At 43.8% G+C, this 15,682-nt stretch overlaps 1 protein-coding gene across 1 annotated transcript; it reads right to left on the bottom strand.

Moving 5' to 3' along the window:
- Nucleotides 1-4,466: 4,466 nt before the first annotated feature.
- LOC122078647 (allene oxide cyclase, chloroplastic-like) lies at nucleotides 4,467-5,630 on the bottom strand. Its single transcript, XM_042644731.1, has 3 exons — nucleotides 5,305-5,630; nucleotides 5,100-5,221; nucleotides 4,467-5,022 (listed from the first exon to the last, which is right to left on the bottom strand). Exons 1-3 carry the CDS (start codon nucleotides 5,555-5,557, stop codon nucleotides 4,621-4,623), a joined length of 777 nt encoding a protein of 258 aa, XP_042500665.1. The 5' UTR covers nucleotides 5,558-5,630; the 3' UTR covers nucleotides 4,467-4,620.
- Between the last annotated feature and the right edge of the window lie 10,052 nt (nucleotides 5,631-15,682).

Consider the following 15,682-nt stretch of genomic DNA (forward strand, 5'->3'; position numbering starts at 1 on the left):
AAAACCCAGTAAGCTTTTTTGACCGCTTTTTTGACCGAATCCTTAAATTAATCAATCGAATTATTCCGAATAATTCTCCGCCCGAATAATTCCCGAATACGAATTTGCTAACTATGGTAACGTCTACCCATTCTGGGTAAGTTTGAAGTTATGAATTGGGAAGTTGTTAGGCATCTAACCTCCCCTGATGGGATGTTGATCTTTTCTAACTTTGACCATTTTATATTGCTTGAAATATAAAGCTTAGTAATTCACAAATCTGTATGGAAACATGTTAATCTAACATGGTTTAAGTATTTAAACTATAAAAACTGAATAAATAGGAAAAGTAAATAAAAGGAAAACATGATGAGTGCTTATAGGGGGAATATAATATATTTATATATTTGGGATCGAACTAAGGCATAAAGTTACCCAAGCTACCTAATTAACGTCACTGGGAATCAAATCCACTTATAGTTCAGCATGGTGTTGTGGCATGCGAAGGGATAAGCAACCATGGTAGTATATATATGCATTTATTTTGAAAATCTCTTTTAAAATATTATGGCAACGTAATGGCGTGCCTGAAGGTATTTTTAGAGAGATTGGTATTACAGTGGCATATAAATGAATTCTTTCGAAAGATCAAATATAGAACAAAGATGAGATATTTTGGGAAATCATATGATATTTATGAAGAAATCTCCGGATTAAACCAACATTATAATGGTATAAAAAGCAACTCTATTTTGAAATACTGACATTATAATGTCATACCGAGGATTTGAAGAAATTGTATGTCTATAAAAACTAGAGAAATTTACATCCACCTCCCTTCGCATTTGTTTTTATTATGTCCTCCTCCCTCGAGTTTCATTTATTACATTTATTACATGGTCTAGACCCGTGTGTGACTGTTCATTCAATCTTCAACTCTAATATAGGTGGGATGAATTTGTTCGTTGGTGTTTGTTGTAATGTTCCTATTTTTATGGAAATTTTATCTCTGTTTCTCTAGTTCCATTTTTCTTCCGGATCTTTGAGTTAGTTTATAATTGATACTTTTGAATTATGGTTCTGTCATAAGTTTCCCCTGTTGTGTTATTTGAACCATTAATTAGATTACCAAAAAGTTGCCTTTTGTTTTTATTTCTCAGCTAGCGAGTAAGGTATCTGAGTGAAATGAAATTTGAAGCTCTTTCTATGTAGATTCACTGTTAATGTCTGGAATTATTATATTGTAGGATCAAAGATCTGTGAAAGAGCGATCCAGGCTTTTTGAGAGCATGGTTGTTGTTGGTCATCATCCTAACTCAGATATTCAGGCACTACAATAACAGATTTTTGCCAGAAAGTCTGAAAGTGACGGCAAATTAAGAGGTTCGCTGAGTGGCCAGAATCTAGCTCGTGTAGAACCTAACCTTGAAAAGTAAATAGATTGTCTACTCGAAATCAATCCTTGCCTTCACCACTCAACCACTTCTCGCTACTTTTCCCTAAACTCCCCGACTGCTGTTAATAGAGACGGCGAAGTTGAAGGCGGCAACTGCTAGGTTTCAAGACAAATTTTGGGATCATCTCAAATTCTCAATCGTACAAGGGTAAAATGGTCTATAGAGGTCAAGATAGAAAAATGGTTAAAATAGTCTTTTCAATTTCAAAATTAACACTAGTCTGACGGAGTTAGGTTGAATATAGGGATGCAACAGGGTCGGATTTCTTAAAACCCTAGCCCGACCCAAGCCCAACCCTTCAGGGTTGAATCCAACCCTTACCCGCCCTGATTGGCCCTAATTTTTCAGGGTCGGATAGCAATGACCCTGATTGACCCTAACCCTAACCCTGATTGACCCTAATTTGCCATCAAGGGCCGGATGTATCATGATCCTCACCCAGTAAAATATGAAATAACTAAAAAATAAAAAATATTCATAATGAAGAGGAGATAAAAAAAAAAATCACAAATTACTTGTCATGAGGAAAATATCCTAAAGCAAACATTCAAACGATGCAAATAACTCATTATTATGATAAACAAATAAGAGATCATCCTAAGAAAGCAAAAAATCTAAAAAATTTCAATTATTTATCATGATAAACAAAAAGCTCATCTTATTGAGGCAAACAATGCAAAGATCTTAAAACCCTTGTCATGTTAAACAAAGAGGAGAACATCCTAAGAAAACAAAAAGTCCAAAGTCAACATCAGAGGCAAAAACCAGGGACGGGTTAGGCCAAAATCAGCGCCAAAAGTCAAAGTAAAAAAATCAGGGCCGGGTTCAGGGCGGGTCAAAGACATCAACCTATACCCACCCTAACCCTGACTAAGGGTCAGAAATTTCAGGGTTGGGCCAGCCCTAAAGGCCAAAATTTTAGGGCCAGTACTTGTTTGGAATCAAGGCGGGTTTGGGCCGTCAGGGCCAAACTTGCACCCCTAAGTTGAATGGATTTAAATGTAATAATTTGTGGGGCAGTCAAGTTCATCGTTCAACAACTCTCTCGCTCTCATTTGCGTCTTCTTCTTACTCTTCTCACACTATCTTTGGTAGTTTTCCGTTAGATCCCGTCGATTTTTCCGACTTCAGCGACGAATGATTGTGAGCTGAGGCTTCTTGCCAGAGACGATTTCTTGTCCAACTTGATCTGATCATCAAAGGCAGGGAAGCAAGCAACTGTCTCTAGATCCCTATCCCTTACCATCGTGTCTTGTTGCAAATTCCATCCGAATTCACTCAAAATACTGTTATCTCGATCGCTTCTAAACAAGGGTTAAAAAAAAAAAATTTATCTTGAAGTACCATTGCTAGGTTTCAAGGGTTTTAGAAGAAAATTATCGTTAATTACCATTGATGTTCTTCTTCTTCTTCCACCTGCTGTATCAAAAATGCTGATTTCACCTTCTTCTTCTTCCACCTTTGTGGGGCGGCTTCGGAAAAAAAAAAAAAAAAACACCGAACATTGATTTGCTGAACATGTTAATGATATAAAACTGCAAAACCCAATTACAAAGTAATTTTTTATTCTCTTTTTCTCTCTCTCAGGTATGTTGTCTTAATCACCTATTCCTCATATCTCTTCATTTATGGCATTGCCGAAGTTTCGGATTTAGGGTTTCTGGTACCCTTGATATTGTCATGGTTGATGGTCTGGCTAGCCTTGGCGGTGGTAGTCATGGAAGTGGTGACCAGAGCCTGTTCTCGAACATCTTCTTTTTCTCTCTCTCCTCCCAGCTCCCACCCAACCAAACATGATGGGGTGGGATGCTATATTAATTTCACCATATCTTTATTTTCTTGTTTTTAACCTCACTAACATGTGGATTCCATACTGACAACAATCCTACTCCCAACTCCCCTCCAAACAAATGGAACCAAAGGTTTTAGGTGATGAAAAAACTAAGGTTTTTGGTGATGAAATATAGTTTCACTACCGAAATGCCTACTTCGCCAGCCAGCAAAGCCCATTTTAAGGGGAAATGACCATTTTTTATTGGCAAAATAGTTATTTCTATGGCAAAAATGAAGATGTTAATTTTTATCTTTTAGGGTCGTTAGCAAATAAAATGGGATTTGAGCGGTGAATTCTCCAATTCACTAGCCAGAAGCGGTGAGGCCTCATCTCATTGGCGAGAAACACATTTTTTACAGTAGGCAAATTCTTCAATCTGCTAGCAAAAATGGTTGTCCACTTTTAGGTGCTTTTTGGCATGTTTTTTCAATTGTTTCTTTAGCACATCCTAGTTTAATTGCATGTGCGTACATGAGTTTGGATCAAGTATTCGAAATTCATTATTATACATTGTTTGATCTACACTTGGAACTCCACTTAATCTCTCTTATTTTAATTAATTTTTATCTCCAATGAAATTCAAATGTAATCAAACACCCAGGACAATGATTCTCGTATGAGGACATAATTCACACTCCACGTATTTGGCATCTGAAGTGTGCTCCCAAAATCACTACTCTCTCTCTCTCTTCTATTTTGGGTTGGTGGGTGGAGGGGGGGGGGGTGGTTGGGAGACTTGATTTGTGCTGCGCATGAAAACATCATCATTTATCCCGATGGTGCCATACCGGCCTTTCCACAATGTAATTAATTAATTTATTTATTTTGTCTGTCTGTCTGATGATAAGCCATCACCATGGTGGCCAGAGTGGGATTGGTACCCAACGGGGCCAAAGGGGTGGATAAAAAATGGGTGCTTCAGCAAATGAGTGGTGTAAAAGATTCTCTCCAATACCTCCCAATGATCCATCCTGTTGAAATGCATAACCACACCCTCTCAGCTCTTGAATTCGTTAAAAAGCAGCTGTATCGGTATGCTGAAGGGGACACGAACGCGAAGCAGCTTCCACAAACAAAGGCACAACCAATAGACCAAATCGATTGTCCTCCATAATCTGATCCTCTTACCATTTTAAGTTAATATTAGAAAGAAGAAGATTGAAGATGCCCAAGAGTTTAATTAAACTTTCGATCCCTAGCCAAACAAAACGTCTTCACTTCTATTCTTCTTTGCACATTACACAATACATAAAAAAGAGAGCTAAAGAATGTAACAGGGAAAACAGAAAGGGAAACTACTAAAAGACTAAAAGAGCCCCTTGATCATATGCTGAAGTAGAAGCATTAACATCAGTTGGTAAAGTTGGAAATGGTGGCATGTGGCTCAACAGCCTTAGCAGCAGGTGAAGGTTCAACAGTAGGAGATGGAGGAACTGGTTCACTCAAGAGCTCAGCAGGCAAATCAGGAATCCCTTTCAGATAAAATGTATAGAACAGCTTGAAAGGGAAGATCAATTGCTGCAATTTCACCTGCCCATACACTCCCTCAAACACACCTGATCCACCCGTCACAGCAAGATACGAGTCTTCGTGAGTCAGATACGTCCCCTGTACCGAGATATGCCCGTAATCCCCAAAATAGAAGCTGTAAATCGCTTCATATCGATCTCCTTTCTTCTCTGGTACATGTTGGATCAACACACAGATCCCAGCTGTTATGCCCAACCTCTTCTGCAAGTCCCCGCTATACACCTGTAATAATTATAATTAATTTCGACTAATTCGTTTAATTTCTTTCAGAAACAGAGTAACATGAAAATTCATCTTGCCTTGTTGCTGAAAGGAACGAGATCGCCCAGTGAGTTCTCCTCTTTCTGGCTGAGGCGTAGGTATGCAGGGCTTCCACGGTCTCTTTCGTTGATCTCGTACACACAAAGCTCCTGAACTGTGGCTGCAGATGACACAATTGGAGAATTACTACTCGAAAAGGAACAATTTTTGTGGGTATCTTAGCTAGAAATTAGAAATACTTACTGGGTCTGGGAGTGAAAGAAGAATCTGGTTTATGATCCTCTTTCAAGGAGGAGAAGACTCTGGTTGCGCTCCACCGGGTGGAGAGATTCTGGTGGGTTCTTACAGATCTGAGAGTACGGATCGTTGATGAATCGATAGTCTTAAACCCCGAGAGTTTCTGGGTCTGAGCAAAGAAAAGAGATGATCTTGAATCAAGTGCCCTAATTGATGAAGATAAGCTCTTGGGAGCTGCAAATGATCTTGCAGACGCCATTGATGGTGGAGCAAGGAAAAGCGTGAAAGAGGGTAAGACAATTACAGAGCTCTTGATTAAGTCGGATTCGCCAGATGGGAATCGGTTGCTTATATAGAGAATGAGACAGAGATGATAATGGTGGGTTTTGTGTTCTTAGTGGCCACCTGGGCGGCATTTGATTGGTCACGTGCGTATACGTTTCAACTTGCAACAAAAGAGATTATAAATAAGAGGTGTAATTTTCCACGTGTTGCTGTTATTTAGGTTTGCTTCCGACCAGTTTCTGCACAGAAATCGAAGCCTTTCTGTGAGAGGTCAAGAACAGGGGTTTGGATTGGGATTTCACATAAAGAGGTTGGACGATGGACGATGGACGATGGACGATGGACGATGGACGATGGACGATGGACGATGGTGGTGGTCGGTTGATGTTAATGGTCGATTCACGGTTCATCAATTCGGGTTTGAATGAGAATCTGAGTTGTTTTTCCACGTGTTGGAAGCAAGGAGAATCTTCGATTTGGATAATTGCCACACAAGGGACACGTGTCCGAAGAGTCATAAAAGGCTCGGTTTGATGAGGTGGCTTAAGTTTGACCCAACTCGATTCTGCTAGCTCCAGTGCGGGAGGATTTGAAGCGTAAGCTCAAAGAAGATGGGAGATGATACAGCCAAATCATACGGCTCAGTAGGGTGAGGACACGCGGCGCCCACTGGGACACGTGTCGCCCGCCAGGTAGGGAGTACGAAGACTCTATCACGCTCTGTCACGTCGTTTGCATGAGGGGAATATTCCCCACAAGGAGGACAGAGGTATCGGAGTAGGACTGGGAAAGAGAGGAAGGTGGACCCCAGAAGGCAAGAGGAAACCCTAGCCCCGAAGAAGCATATAAAGAGGCCGAGAGGAAGGAAAAAGGTAAGCTCGGATACCCTCACCATTACTCCCTTACTGAACTGTGCGGCCGACCCTGACTTGAGCGTCGGAGGACTAACCCCGGACAAAGCTCTGGGCCTCCGTCGTCTGTGTTTGTGCAGGTCCGACTAGCGGGGTTTTTTGGCAGCAACAGATTGGCGCCGTTTGTGGGACCGACGGTAATGGTGGGGAGAACCTACAACCGCAAGAGGATGAGAGCGGCGTCCAACATGGACATGGGGGAAGAACCTTTAGGGGGGCTTCCTCCCTCGGCGGAGATAGGACGAGAAAGGGGCAATGACGAACGGGAAGTATCCTTAAGGTACCCGCGCTCAGGCGGATATTCAGTATGCGAAGGTAGTGATCCTCCGCCCTCTCCTGAAGCGCAAGAATACGTGACGAGGGAGCAATTCGAAGCCCTCCAGAACAAGTATGACCGGATGGTCGAGACGATGAAGGAGGTCTCCAAAGCTGTCTCTCAGAGGACCGGCGGAGCACCGCCAGGCCCCCACATCCAGCCTGAGAGGGCTCGAGATGAGGACCGGAGCAGTACAGGATCTATAAGATCCGGTCATAACCTTCGAAACCGAGCAGTGAGGGAAAGTCCCGCACCCCAAGGTAGGACGCAGCGTGCAGCCAGAGATCCACATGGGGATCCGCACCGAGGAGACAATGAGAGGCACGAGGACTCGGGGTTGAGGCAGATGATCCTAGAACTGAAAGACGAGATCAAGAAGGTGGCAGAAAATCAGACGGGAACCCTTGAGCCAGACCTCACTAATGACACGGCTCTAGCTGATGAGGTCATGAGGGATCCGCTCCCGATCGGCTTTCGCCTACCCAAGTATGACACTTATGACGGGTCTGGGGACCCCGTCGATCATCTGGAAGGCTTCAAGGTCTCCATGCAGTTCCATCGAGTCTCGGAAAATATTATATGTCGCGCCCTACCATTAACATTCAGAAGAGCGGCAAGGCTATGGTACAACCGTCTGCCGACGAAGTCGATCCATAACTTCAGCGATCTAGGCTACTTCTTCGTGAAGGGATTCTCCAATAGCCAACCCCTTCAGAAGACCACGTTGAACTTGACCAACATTAAGCAACATGAAGGAGAATCACTGTGAAACTACATGAAGCGCTTCCAACAAGAGAAGGTCACGATCAGAGGTCTGGACCCAAAAGAGGAGTTCACAGCCCTGCTGGGAGGCGTCAAAGATAAGGAGCTGAAAAGGTCTTTGGCGAAGCATACACTGAGGAACCTGGCCGAGTTGAGAGCTCGGTGCGATAAGTACATCCAGATGGAAGAAACCCTTCAAGCCGATGGAGCAGAACCAAGCCTCGTACAAGAGTAGCAAGCACACTTGCATTTTACAATTTTTGCTCTTACGCACTTTTAAGTTGTAATTCCTCATCCTAAACTCTGGAGGATCTTATTCATGGAAAATATGAAAGCTGGTTTACGGCAATTGAGAAGAACTCTCCTGTTTGGTGACCTTAACTCTGTCAAATGAATACAGACCTGACCGAAGGTCCTTCTCTCGGTTGGGTGTTCGGCCAAAGCCGAACGGACCTGACCGAAGGTCCTCCTCTCGGTTGGGAGTTTGGCCAAAGCCGAACGGACCTGACCGAAGGTCCTTGCCTCGGTCGGGGCTCAAGCTAAGGCCGAGCCAAACTGACCGAAGGTCCTTACCTCGGACGGTGCTAATGCTAAGTCCGAGCCGATCTAGCCAAAGTTACTTACCTCGGACGGTGCTAAGGCAAGGCCGAGCCGAACTGATCGTAGGTCCTTACCTCGGATTGGGAGTTCGGCCAAAGCCGAACAGACCTGACCGAAGGTCCTTCTCTCGGTTGGGTGTTCGGCCAAAGCCGAACGGACCTGACCGAAGGTCCCCCTCTCGGTTGGGAGTTTGGCCAAAGCCGAACGGACCTGACCGAAGGTCCTCCTCTCGGTTGGGAGTTCGGCCAAAGCTGAACGGAAATGACCGAAGGTCTAACCTCGGTCGGGGTCTCAGACAAGGCCGAGCCGAACTGACCTAAGGTCCTTAACTCGACTGTGCTCAGGCTAAGGCCGAGCCGAACTGACCTAAGGTCCTTGCCTCGGTCGGGGCTCAAGCTAAGGCCGAGCCGAACTGACCGAAGGTCCTTACCTCGGACGGTGCTAATGCTAAGGCCGAGCTGATCTGGCCGAAGTTACTTACCTCGGACGGTGCTAAGGCAAGGCCGAGCCGAACTGACCGTAGGTCCTTGCCTCGGATTGGGAGTTCGGCCAAAGCCGAACAGACCTGACTGAAGGTCCTTCTCTCGGTTGGGTGTTCGGCCAAAGCCGAACGGACCTGACCGAAGGTCCTCTCGGTTGGGAGTTTGGCCAAAGCCGAACGGACCTGACCGAAGGTCCTTACCTCGGTCGGGGGCTCAAGCTAAGGCCGAGCCGATCTGATCGAAGGTTCTTACCTCGGTCGGTATCTCAGGCAAGGCCTAGCCGAACTGACCGAAGGTCCTTGCCATGGTCGGGGCTCAAGCTAAGGCCGAGCCGAACTAACCGAAGGTTCTTGCCTCGGTTGGGGGCTTAGGCCGAGCCGAGCTGACCGAAGGTGTTTACCTCGGTCGGGGTCTCGGACAAGGCCGAGCCGAACTGACCGAAGGTCCTTACCTTGGTCGAGGTCTCGGATAAGGCCGAGCCAAACTGATCGAAGGTCCTTACCTCGGACGGTGCTCAGGCAAAGCCGAACCAAACTGATCGTAGGTCCTTTTCTCAGATTGGGAGTTCGGCCAAAGTCGAATGGACTTGACCGAAGGTCCTCACCTCGATTGGGAGTTCGGCCAAAGCCGAACGGATCTGACTGAAGGTCTAACCTCGGTCGGGGTCTCGGACAAGGCCGAGCCAAACTGACCTAAGGTCCTTAACTCGACGGTGCTCAGGCTAAGGCCGAGCCGAACTGACTGTAGGTCCTTGCCTCGGATTGGGAGTTCGGCCAAAGCCGAACAGACCTGACCGAAGGTCCTTCTCTCGGTTGGGAGTCCAGCCAAAGCCTAACGGACCTGGCCGAAGGTCCTCCTCTCGGTTGGGAGTTTGGCCAAAGCCGAACGGACCTGACCGAAGGTCCTTCCCTCGGTTGGGAGTTCAGCCAAAGCCGAACGGAACTGACCGAAGGTCCTTGCCTCGGTCGGGGGCTCAAACTAAGGCCGAGCCGATCTGACCAAATGTTCTTACCTCTGTCGGGGTCTCGGACAAGGCCGAGCAGAACTGACCGAAGGTCCTTGCCTCGGTCGGGGCTCAAGCTAAGGCCTAGCCGAACTGACCTAAGGTTCTTGCCTCGGTTGGGGGCTCAGGCGCAGCCAAGCCGAGCTGACTGAAGGTGCTTACCTCGGTCGGGGTCTCGGACAAGGCCGAGCCGAACTGACCGAAGGTCCTTGCCTCGGTCGGGGGCTCAGGCTAAGGCCGAGCCGAACTGACCCAAGGTCTTCACATCGGCTGACTGAAGCTCTCAGTTGCAAGCAGAACTAAAGCTGAAGGAATAAGGCCAAAGGCAGGAAAAAGGGGGAAAATTACAATTACAAAAAATTTGGTTACTCCCGCAGGAAGAGACTCCTAGCGGGAGTAAGGGGGCTCCTGATACAGCCAAATCATACGGCTCAGTAGGGTGAGGACACGAGGTGCCCACCGGGACACGTGTCGCCCTCCAGGTAGGGAGTACGAGGACTCTATCATGCTCTGTCACGTTATTTGCATGAGGGGAATATTCCCCACAAGGAGGACAGAGGTATTGGAGCAGGACTGGGAGAGAGAGGAAGGTGGACCCCATAAGGCAAGAGGAAACGCTAGCCCCGAAGAAGCATATAAGGAGGCCGAGAGGAAGGAAGAAGGTAAGCTCGGATACCCTCACCATTACTCCCTTACTGAACTGTGCGGCCGATCCTGACTTGAGCGTCGGAGGACTAACCCCGGACAAAGCTCCGGGCCTCCATCGTATGTGTTTGTGCAGGTCCGACTAGCGGGGTTTTTTGGCAGCAACAGGAGAGTATTTTGTGGAAAAAGTGATGCTCAGGACCTCAGGTTTTGGGTTGAATACATTATGCCTGATGGTATGAAGCAGCCCATTCTCTTTGATTTTGGAGCTATCAATTTAAAAAATATGATTTCCTGTGGCGGTGCTATGATTTGATTCATTAGTAGGCAGAAGGGAATTTGACTACAAAACCAACAGGTCGAGCTGGAACAAAACCCATTTTAAGGTTATGTTTCACTGTTAAGAAAAAAAAAAAAAAAAGGAGGAGAGAGATATATAAATCAATTAGGGGAAATGCCTTGAAAGCTAGTAGGACACCTTGGAATCAGGTGTGCTAGCAAATGTAGACCGTTGGATTAGATAGACTACATCAATATCGTTGGATACCTGTTGTCTTAGGTAACTTAACCAGCCTCGACATTGTACGGTCATTATTCTTCTTCTCCTTCACTTGCTCCGGCGATTTTTCATCCTTAAAGCCATTGCCGCTACCATTGCTGCAGCCGAGGTAGAAGAAAGCTCGAAGGGAGAGAGAGAGAGGAACAACAAAAATCAGAAGAAAAAAAGAAAAAGAGAACTGAGCTCAACCTGGACTGTGGTAGCGGAAAATTTCTGACTTGTTCGGTGCTCTTTCTCTCTCTCTATCGCTTCTCTCACCAAAGGGCCAAAGGAACGAGGATTACAGTGATGGTAGAACGGTCGATGGAGAGGAATAGCAAAAATCAGAGACAAAAAAAAAACACCTGAGATGACGTTGACGTTGCCGCCGTCGCTGTCCAGGAAGGAGAAAGCTCAGGGGAGAGAGAGAGAATAACAACAAAAAAAAGAGAGTGCAGCTACTGCCGTTGGCCGTAGCCGCTGTCCAGGAAGAAGAAACCTCGGGGGGAAAGAGAGTAACAGCGAAAACCAGGAAAAAGAAAAAAAAAAGAGTGCAGTTGCTGCCGCTGGCCACTGCCGTTGCCGTCGCAACCGCAACAACTGTCGTCGCAACCGTAGTCGTTGCCCCTGTCGCAGTCATTGTCTAGGAAGAAGAGAGCTTGGGGGGAGAGAGAGTAACAGCAAAAACCAAACAACAAAAAAAAAAAGAGGGCAGTGCTGCCACTGTCCAGGAAGAGAAAGTCGGGGGAAGGTACGCAACCAGAAAAAAGAGGCTTCGCCGCTGCCTAGAAGAAAGAAGCTCTTGAAAAGAGCGTTTAGAGAGAGAGAGAGAAAAAAAAAAAAAAAAAAAGAGAACTGAGAGCTCCGGCCGGGCAACATTCCGGTGTGGCTATTGAGGGTGATAAGGTGTGACAGGGGTGGATTGAGGCTTTGGACCTTTCCTCTCAATCTAACAGTTCTCTCAAATCCTACGATTAAAATATCGCTAGCACACCTGATATCAAGGTGTCCTGCTAGCTTTCCTATACCTCTCCCAATCAATTATTACGTCTTATATTTTCCTTTTGGGAAAAGGACAGATATGCTAGCAGGTCACCTAGGAAATAGGTATGCTAGCTTATATTGTCCGTTGGATTAGGCAGATTAAATCCATGCCGTGGAGCTTATATAGTATGTATACCATTATACGTGTACAAAGTATGATACCAAACTTTAAAAAATTGAATATATACTAAGGTGTCAGTTGTAAAACAGTACATAGCTGACATTTGTCTTAGGAAGTTAACTATTTTTCCTATCCTAGAACATATTACCGTGGCATCTCTCCATCGGAAAATTATCCTCTGCAGGGAGGATCTTCAACCCATTTCACGCGTTGCCCGATCCAAATCTGCAAAACTTCCTTCCAATCCCCTGACCCTCTCCCTTCCCTTCCATTTCCATTTCCATTCGTATTAAGATTTTTAATTTTTAGAATTAGAGACCAGTGACTCTCTTCCCCTGCGACGATCGACCAGCGACGATCAGCGTCGTGTGATCTCGACAGAGCAGTGATCATCTCATATACTAGGGTTATTGAGATGCAGCAGAGTCCATCTCACAACTCTATCCCATTCATGATCAGAGTTGCAGCAGAGTCTAGGGTTTTCGTTTTCTTCCAGATCCCTTCCAGGGCATCGAGTAATAGCACTGACCAACGACCAACTATCACTGTCCTCGACCAACAATCTAGGGTTTTCGTTTTCCATTTTCCATTTACAAATCTCACAACTCTCGATCCCAATTTATGGTTTTCGTTTTCGTTTTCCATTTCCCATTTTATGTTTCTTTCTTTCATCATTGCAGGTCTTCTCAGTGATCGATCCCAATCTGCGTGAAGGACAAATCGAGCAGGGAGGCTGAGGTTGGGGTTCTTTCATCTCAGTCTTCACCGAGCAATGACTGAGCAGCGATCAGAGAGACCAGTAACCTTCGACTGAATAGGGAGTACGAAAATCCCAAATCAACACAGTTACATTCGGTTCACCCCTTTTTTACCCCTAACTACGAGTTTTATTCGGTTCTTAATTTCTAGAATTTAAACTCCATCCTTATTCACTAACTTCTTCTTTCAAGACTAAGAAAAGGTAATGTGATTCCAACAATTTGAAATCAACCGCAAAAGCATGATGATCCAAACGAAACACTTCATTCCTCTCCATATCCATAATAATTGAATTGGTGCAGTGAACTTTTATAACCTTAATTTCAAGAATTTAGTGTAGATGATGTTGGCTGTAATTCTGTTCAAATAATGTTACTCCTCAAGTGGCTGGATAGTTCATTGGAATTGTAATTATGTGATGTTCTAGTCTGGATTTTTCAAACTATTTTAGATTGTTGGGTGGATCTTTAGCTCAAAATGGAAGAGCACCTAAGAGTTACCCAGGGTATGATGGTTCGAATCCATCAAGATTTTAATTATTTTAGAAAATTGAAGGATGTGCTGTGATTGCTGACCTTCACTGAGAAATGTTTTTACTTCACTGAGAAATGTGGATCCTGTCATGATTTTGTCAATGATGCTTGTTATAATTTATATGACCATGTACTTAACTAGCTTCTTCTTTTTTATTAGACAATGTTAAATTGGGTCTTAATAAAGTGCGAGATACATCTGGTTCATGTTGTTTGAGAATATAGAACCTAGTTTGCAGGAAAAAAAAAAAAAGGAAGTGTTGAACTTGAAAGCTATGAATTGCCATTTTTTAAAGAAGAATCCTGCCACTTTATTTTTTGTTTGAAATCCAACAGTGAGAGTTATCTGATCATAAGAGTAGGTCATTAAAGAGGTACATGTGTATGTTTGTTTCACTGCAGAAAATGAAGCCAAAATGACTCTACAAAAGATATAGTCAGGTAAAAACATGCAGATGTTGAAGCATTTGGTAAAAAGAAATATGCTCAGTACTACTTTTTTGGAAAGTTGGTTTTAAGTTGCTGGATGATGGAAGTATTTGGTAACAAGAAATACCCCCATGCCTCAATCAAGGGGACCCCCCCCCCTCTTCAAAAGACCCTTTTGGACAAAACTATATACCTCCTACCTCATCCCAAAAATCAATACTTTTTTTTATGTAGCACTGCCTGTAGCTCTATTTGCTCATGCTTCTCTTTGCACTTGATATCTTTGCAGGTAAAACCTCTAGTAATTCCCATTCAAATCTGATTGTACCCAAGATTACAACTGCTTGAAGACAAGTAAGAGCATTGATAATGGGTTGTTTGTGTGAACTTCTAGTGTTTTTTAGGTATAGTGTGATAACACTGTTAATATGGGATGTAATGAAGCTTTAACTAGTATTGCAGAGAATAGAAAACACCATCTATGGTGTTACGGTGTTACGCATGTTCAGAAGAAATTGAAGTACGTTTATTAATCATTTTCAGTGTTATATTTCAAAGACCCTTTTAAGCTAAGGATGATTGATCTTATATCTGTTGAGAGGTCCTTTATCCTTTGCAGCTTTAAAAAAAATGAGTTTTTTTTTGCATAGGCGATGGATGTTAATCTGATATCATTGAAAAGAACTATGTCCTATGTTGCTAGAATTGTTCAACAAAAAATGAATTTTATTGCTGAAAAGTAATCTGCATATGTAATCTTTGGATGTTTTTCCTTCACTTCGTTTGGCCTCAAAAAAAGAAAAAGAAAAAAATGAGTTTCCTTCTCTTCGTCTCTTCCCCTCTCTCAGCTTTCCCGATGGCGACCATAGATGATCTTTGTACAGGTCAAGAGAAGATTTTTCTTCACTATTCTCTTCCTCTCTTCCTCTTTTCCCCTCTTCCTTTCTCCCAGCTTTCCCAACGGTGACCATAGATCTTCACTCTTCTCTTCCTCTCTTCCCCTCTTCCTATCTCCCACCTCTCCCAGCGGCGACCACGGATTATAGCAACGAACCTTCACTCTTCTCTTCCTCTCTTCCTCTCTTCCCCTCTTCCTCTCTCCTTCCCTGAATTGAGTACTGATGCGCATTGGAGCAATCAAAGGGCTGAAAGGGACGTTGCAGAGAGTAAACCTTTTTCAAAGTAATGTAATTGAATTTATCAAGACAAATAGTACAGTATTGCCAATGTATTTTAACATATTGAGTTACATTTTTCTTATAAAGTAAGATGCAAATCTAAGGATTGGAATTAAATTGATCAAATTCAATGGTTAATATCCTGCTAGGATTCCTAATTCCTAGGTACTACGCTAGTATACCTATCCCTCTCCCCTAAACTATGTGTGACACATGAACCCCAACCCAGTACATGATAGATACGTGGATACCCCTGGTCCCGACTCAATTTAAGAAAATCATTTTCAAAGATTTTATCCTATAACCTCCAAGGAAGACTAAGAGGAGACTCAAGGAGATTCCATTATGAAATGTGCCAATGGCCCCAGCTACTACTAATGGTGCAGCAGCTTGTTGTTTTTAAGATGAAAGTGCAGCAGCTTTATTGGACTTGGAGATAAATGCAACATTATTCATGTGTCAAATATTATTATTATTATTATTGGACTTAGACATTAAAGAATGCATGATGATATGTGTCAATTTTTTTTTTAATTATTACTATTTTGTTGAAAAAAAGAAAATTATTCGCTTATGTTTGTCTATGCCTAGACATAAGTGGACATGAAAAAACTTACACTATCCTGTCCCATGCACTGAAGATGTCTTCTCATATCCTCTCATGGTGTATGCACAAGAGGTTAGTATTCTCTTAACCTATTTATGTTTTTTTAAGACATTAAATCAATTGTTTGTTGATGAAAGTACTTGTCGTTATCTTAGGTTTTTTTTTTTTTTG

Source organism: Macadamia integrifolia, chromosome 5 (genome assembly GCF_013358625.1).
Source record: "Macadamia integrifolia cultivar HAES 741 chromosome 5, SCU_Mint_v3, whole genome shotgun sequence".
Lineage (NCBI taxonomy): Eukaryota > Viridiplantae > Streptophyta > Magnoliopsida > Proteales > Proteaceae > Macadamia > Macadamia integrifolia.

Excerpts from the sequence above, each read along its gene's own strand:
- LOC122078647 (XM_042644731.1), bottom strand. The coding sequence starts at position 5,557 with ATGGCGTCTGCAAGATCATTTGCAGCTCCCAAGAGCTTATCTTCATCA. Across the intron at positions 5,222-5,304 it reads TTCTTTCACTCCCAGACCCA|CCACAGTTCAGGAGCTTTGT; the intron begins GTAAGTATTTCT and ends TGTCATCTGCAG. Across the intron at positions 5,023-5,099 it reads TCGTTCCTTTCAGCAACAAG|GTGTATAGCGGGGACTTGCA; the intron begins GCAAGATGAATT and ends TAATTATTACAG.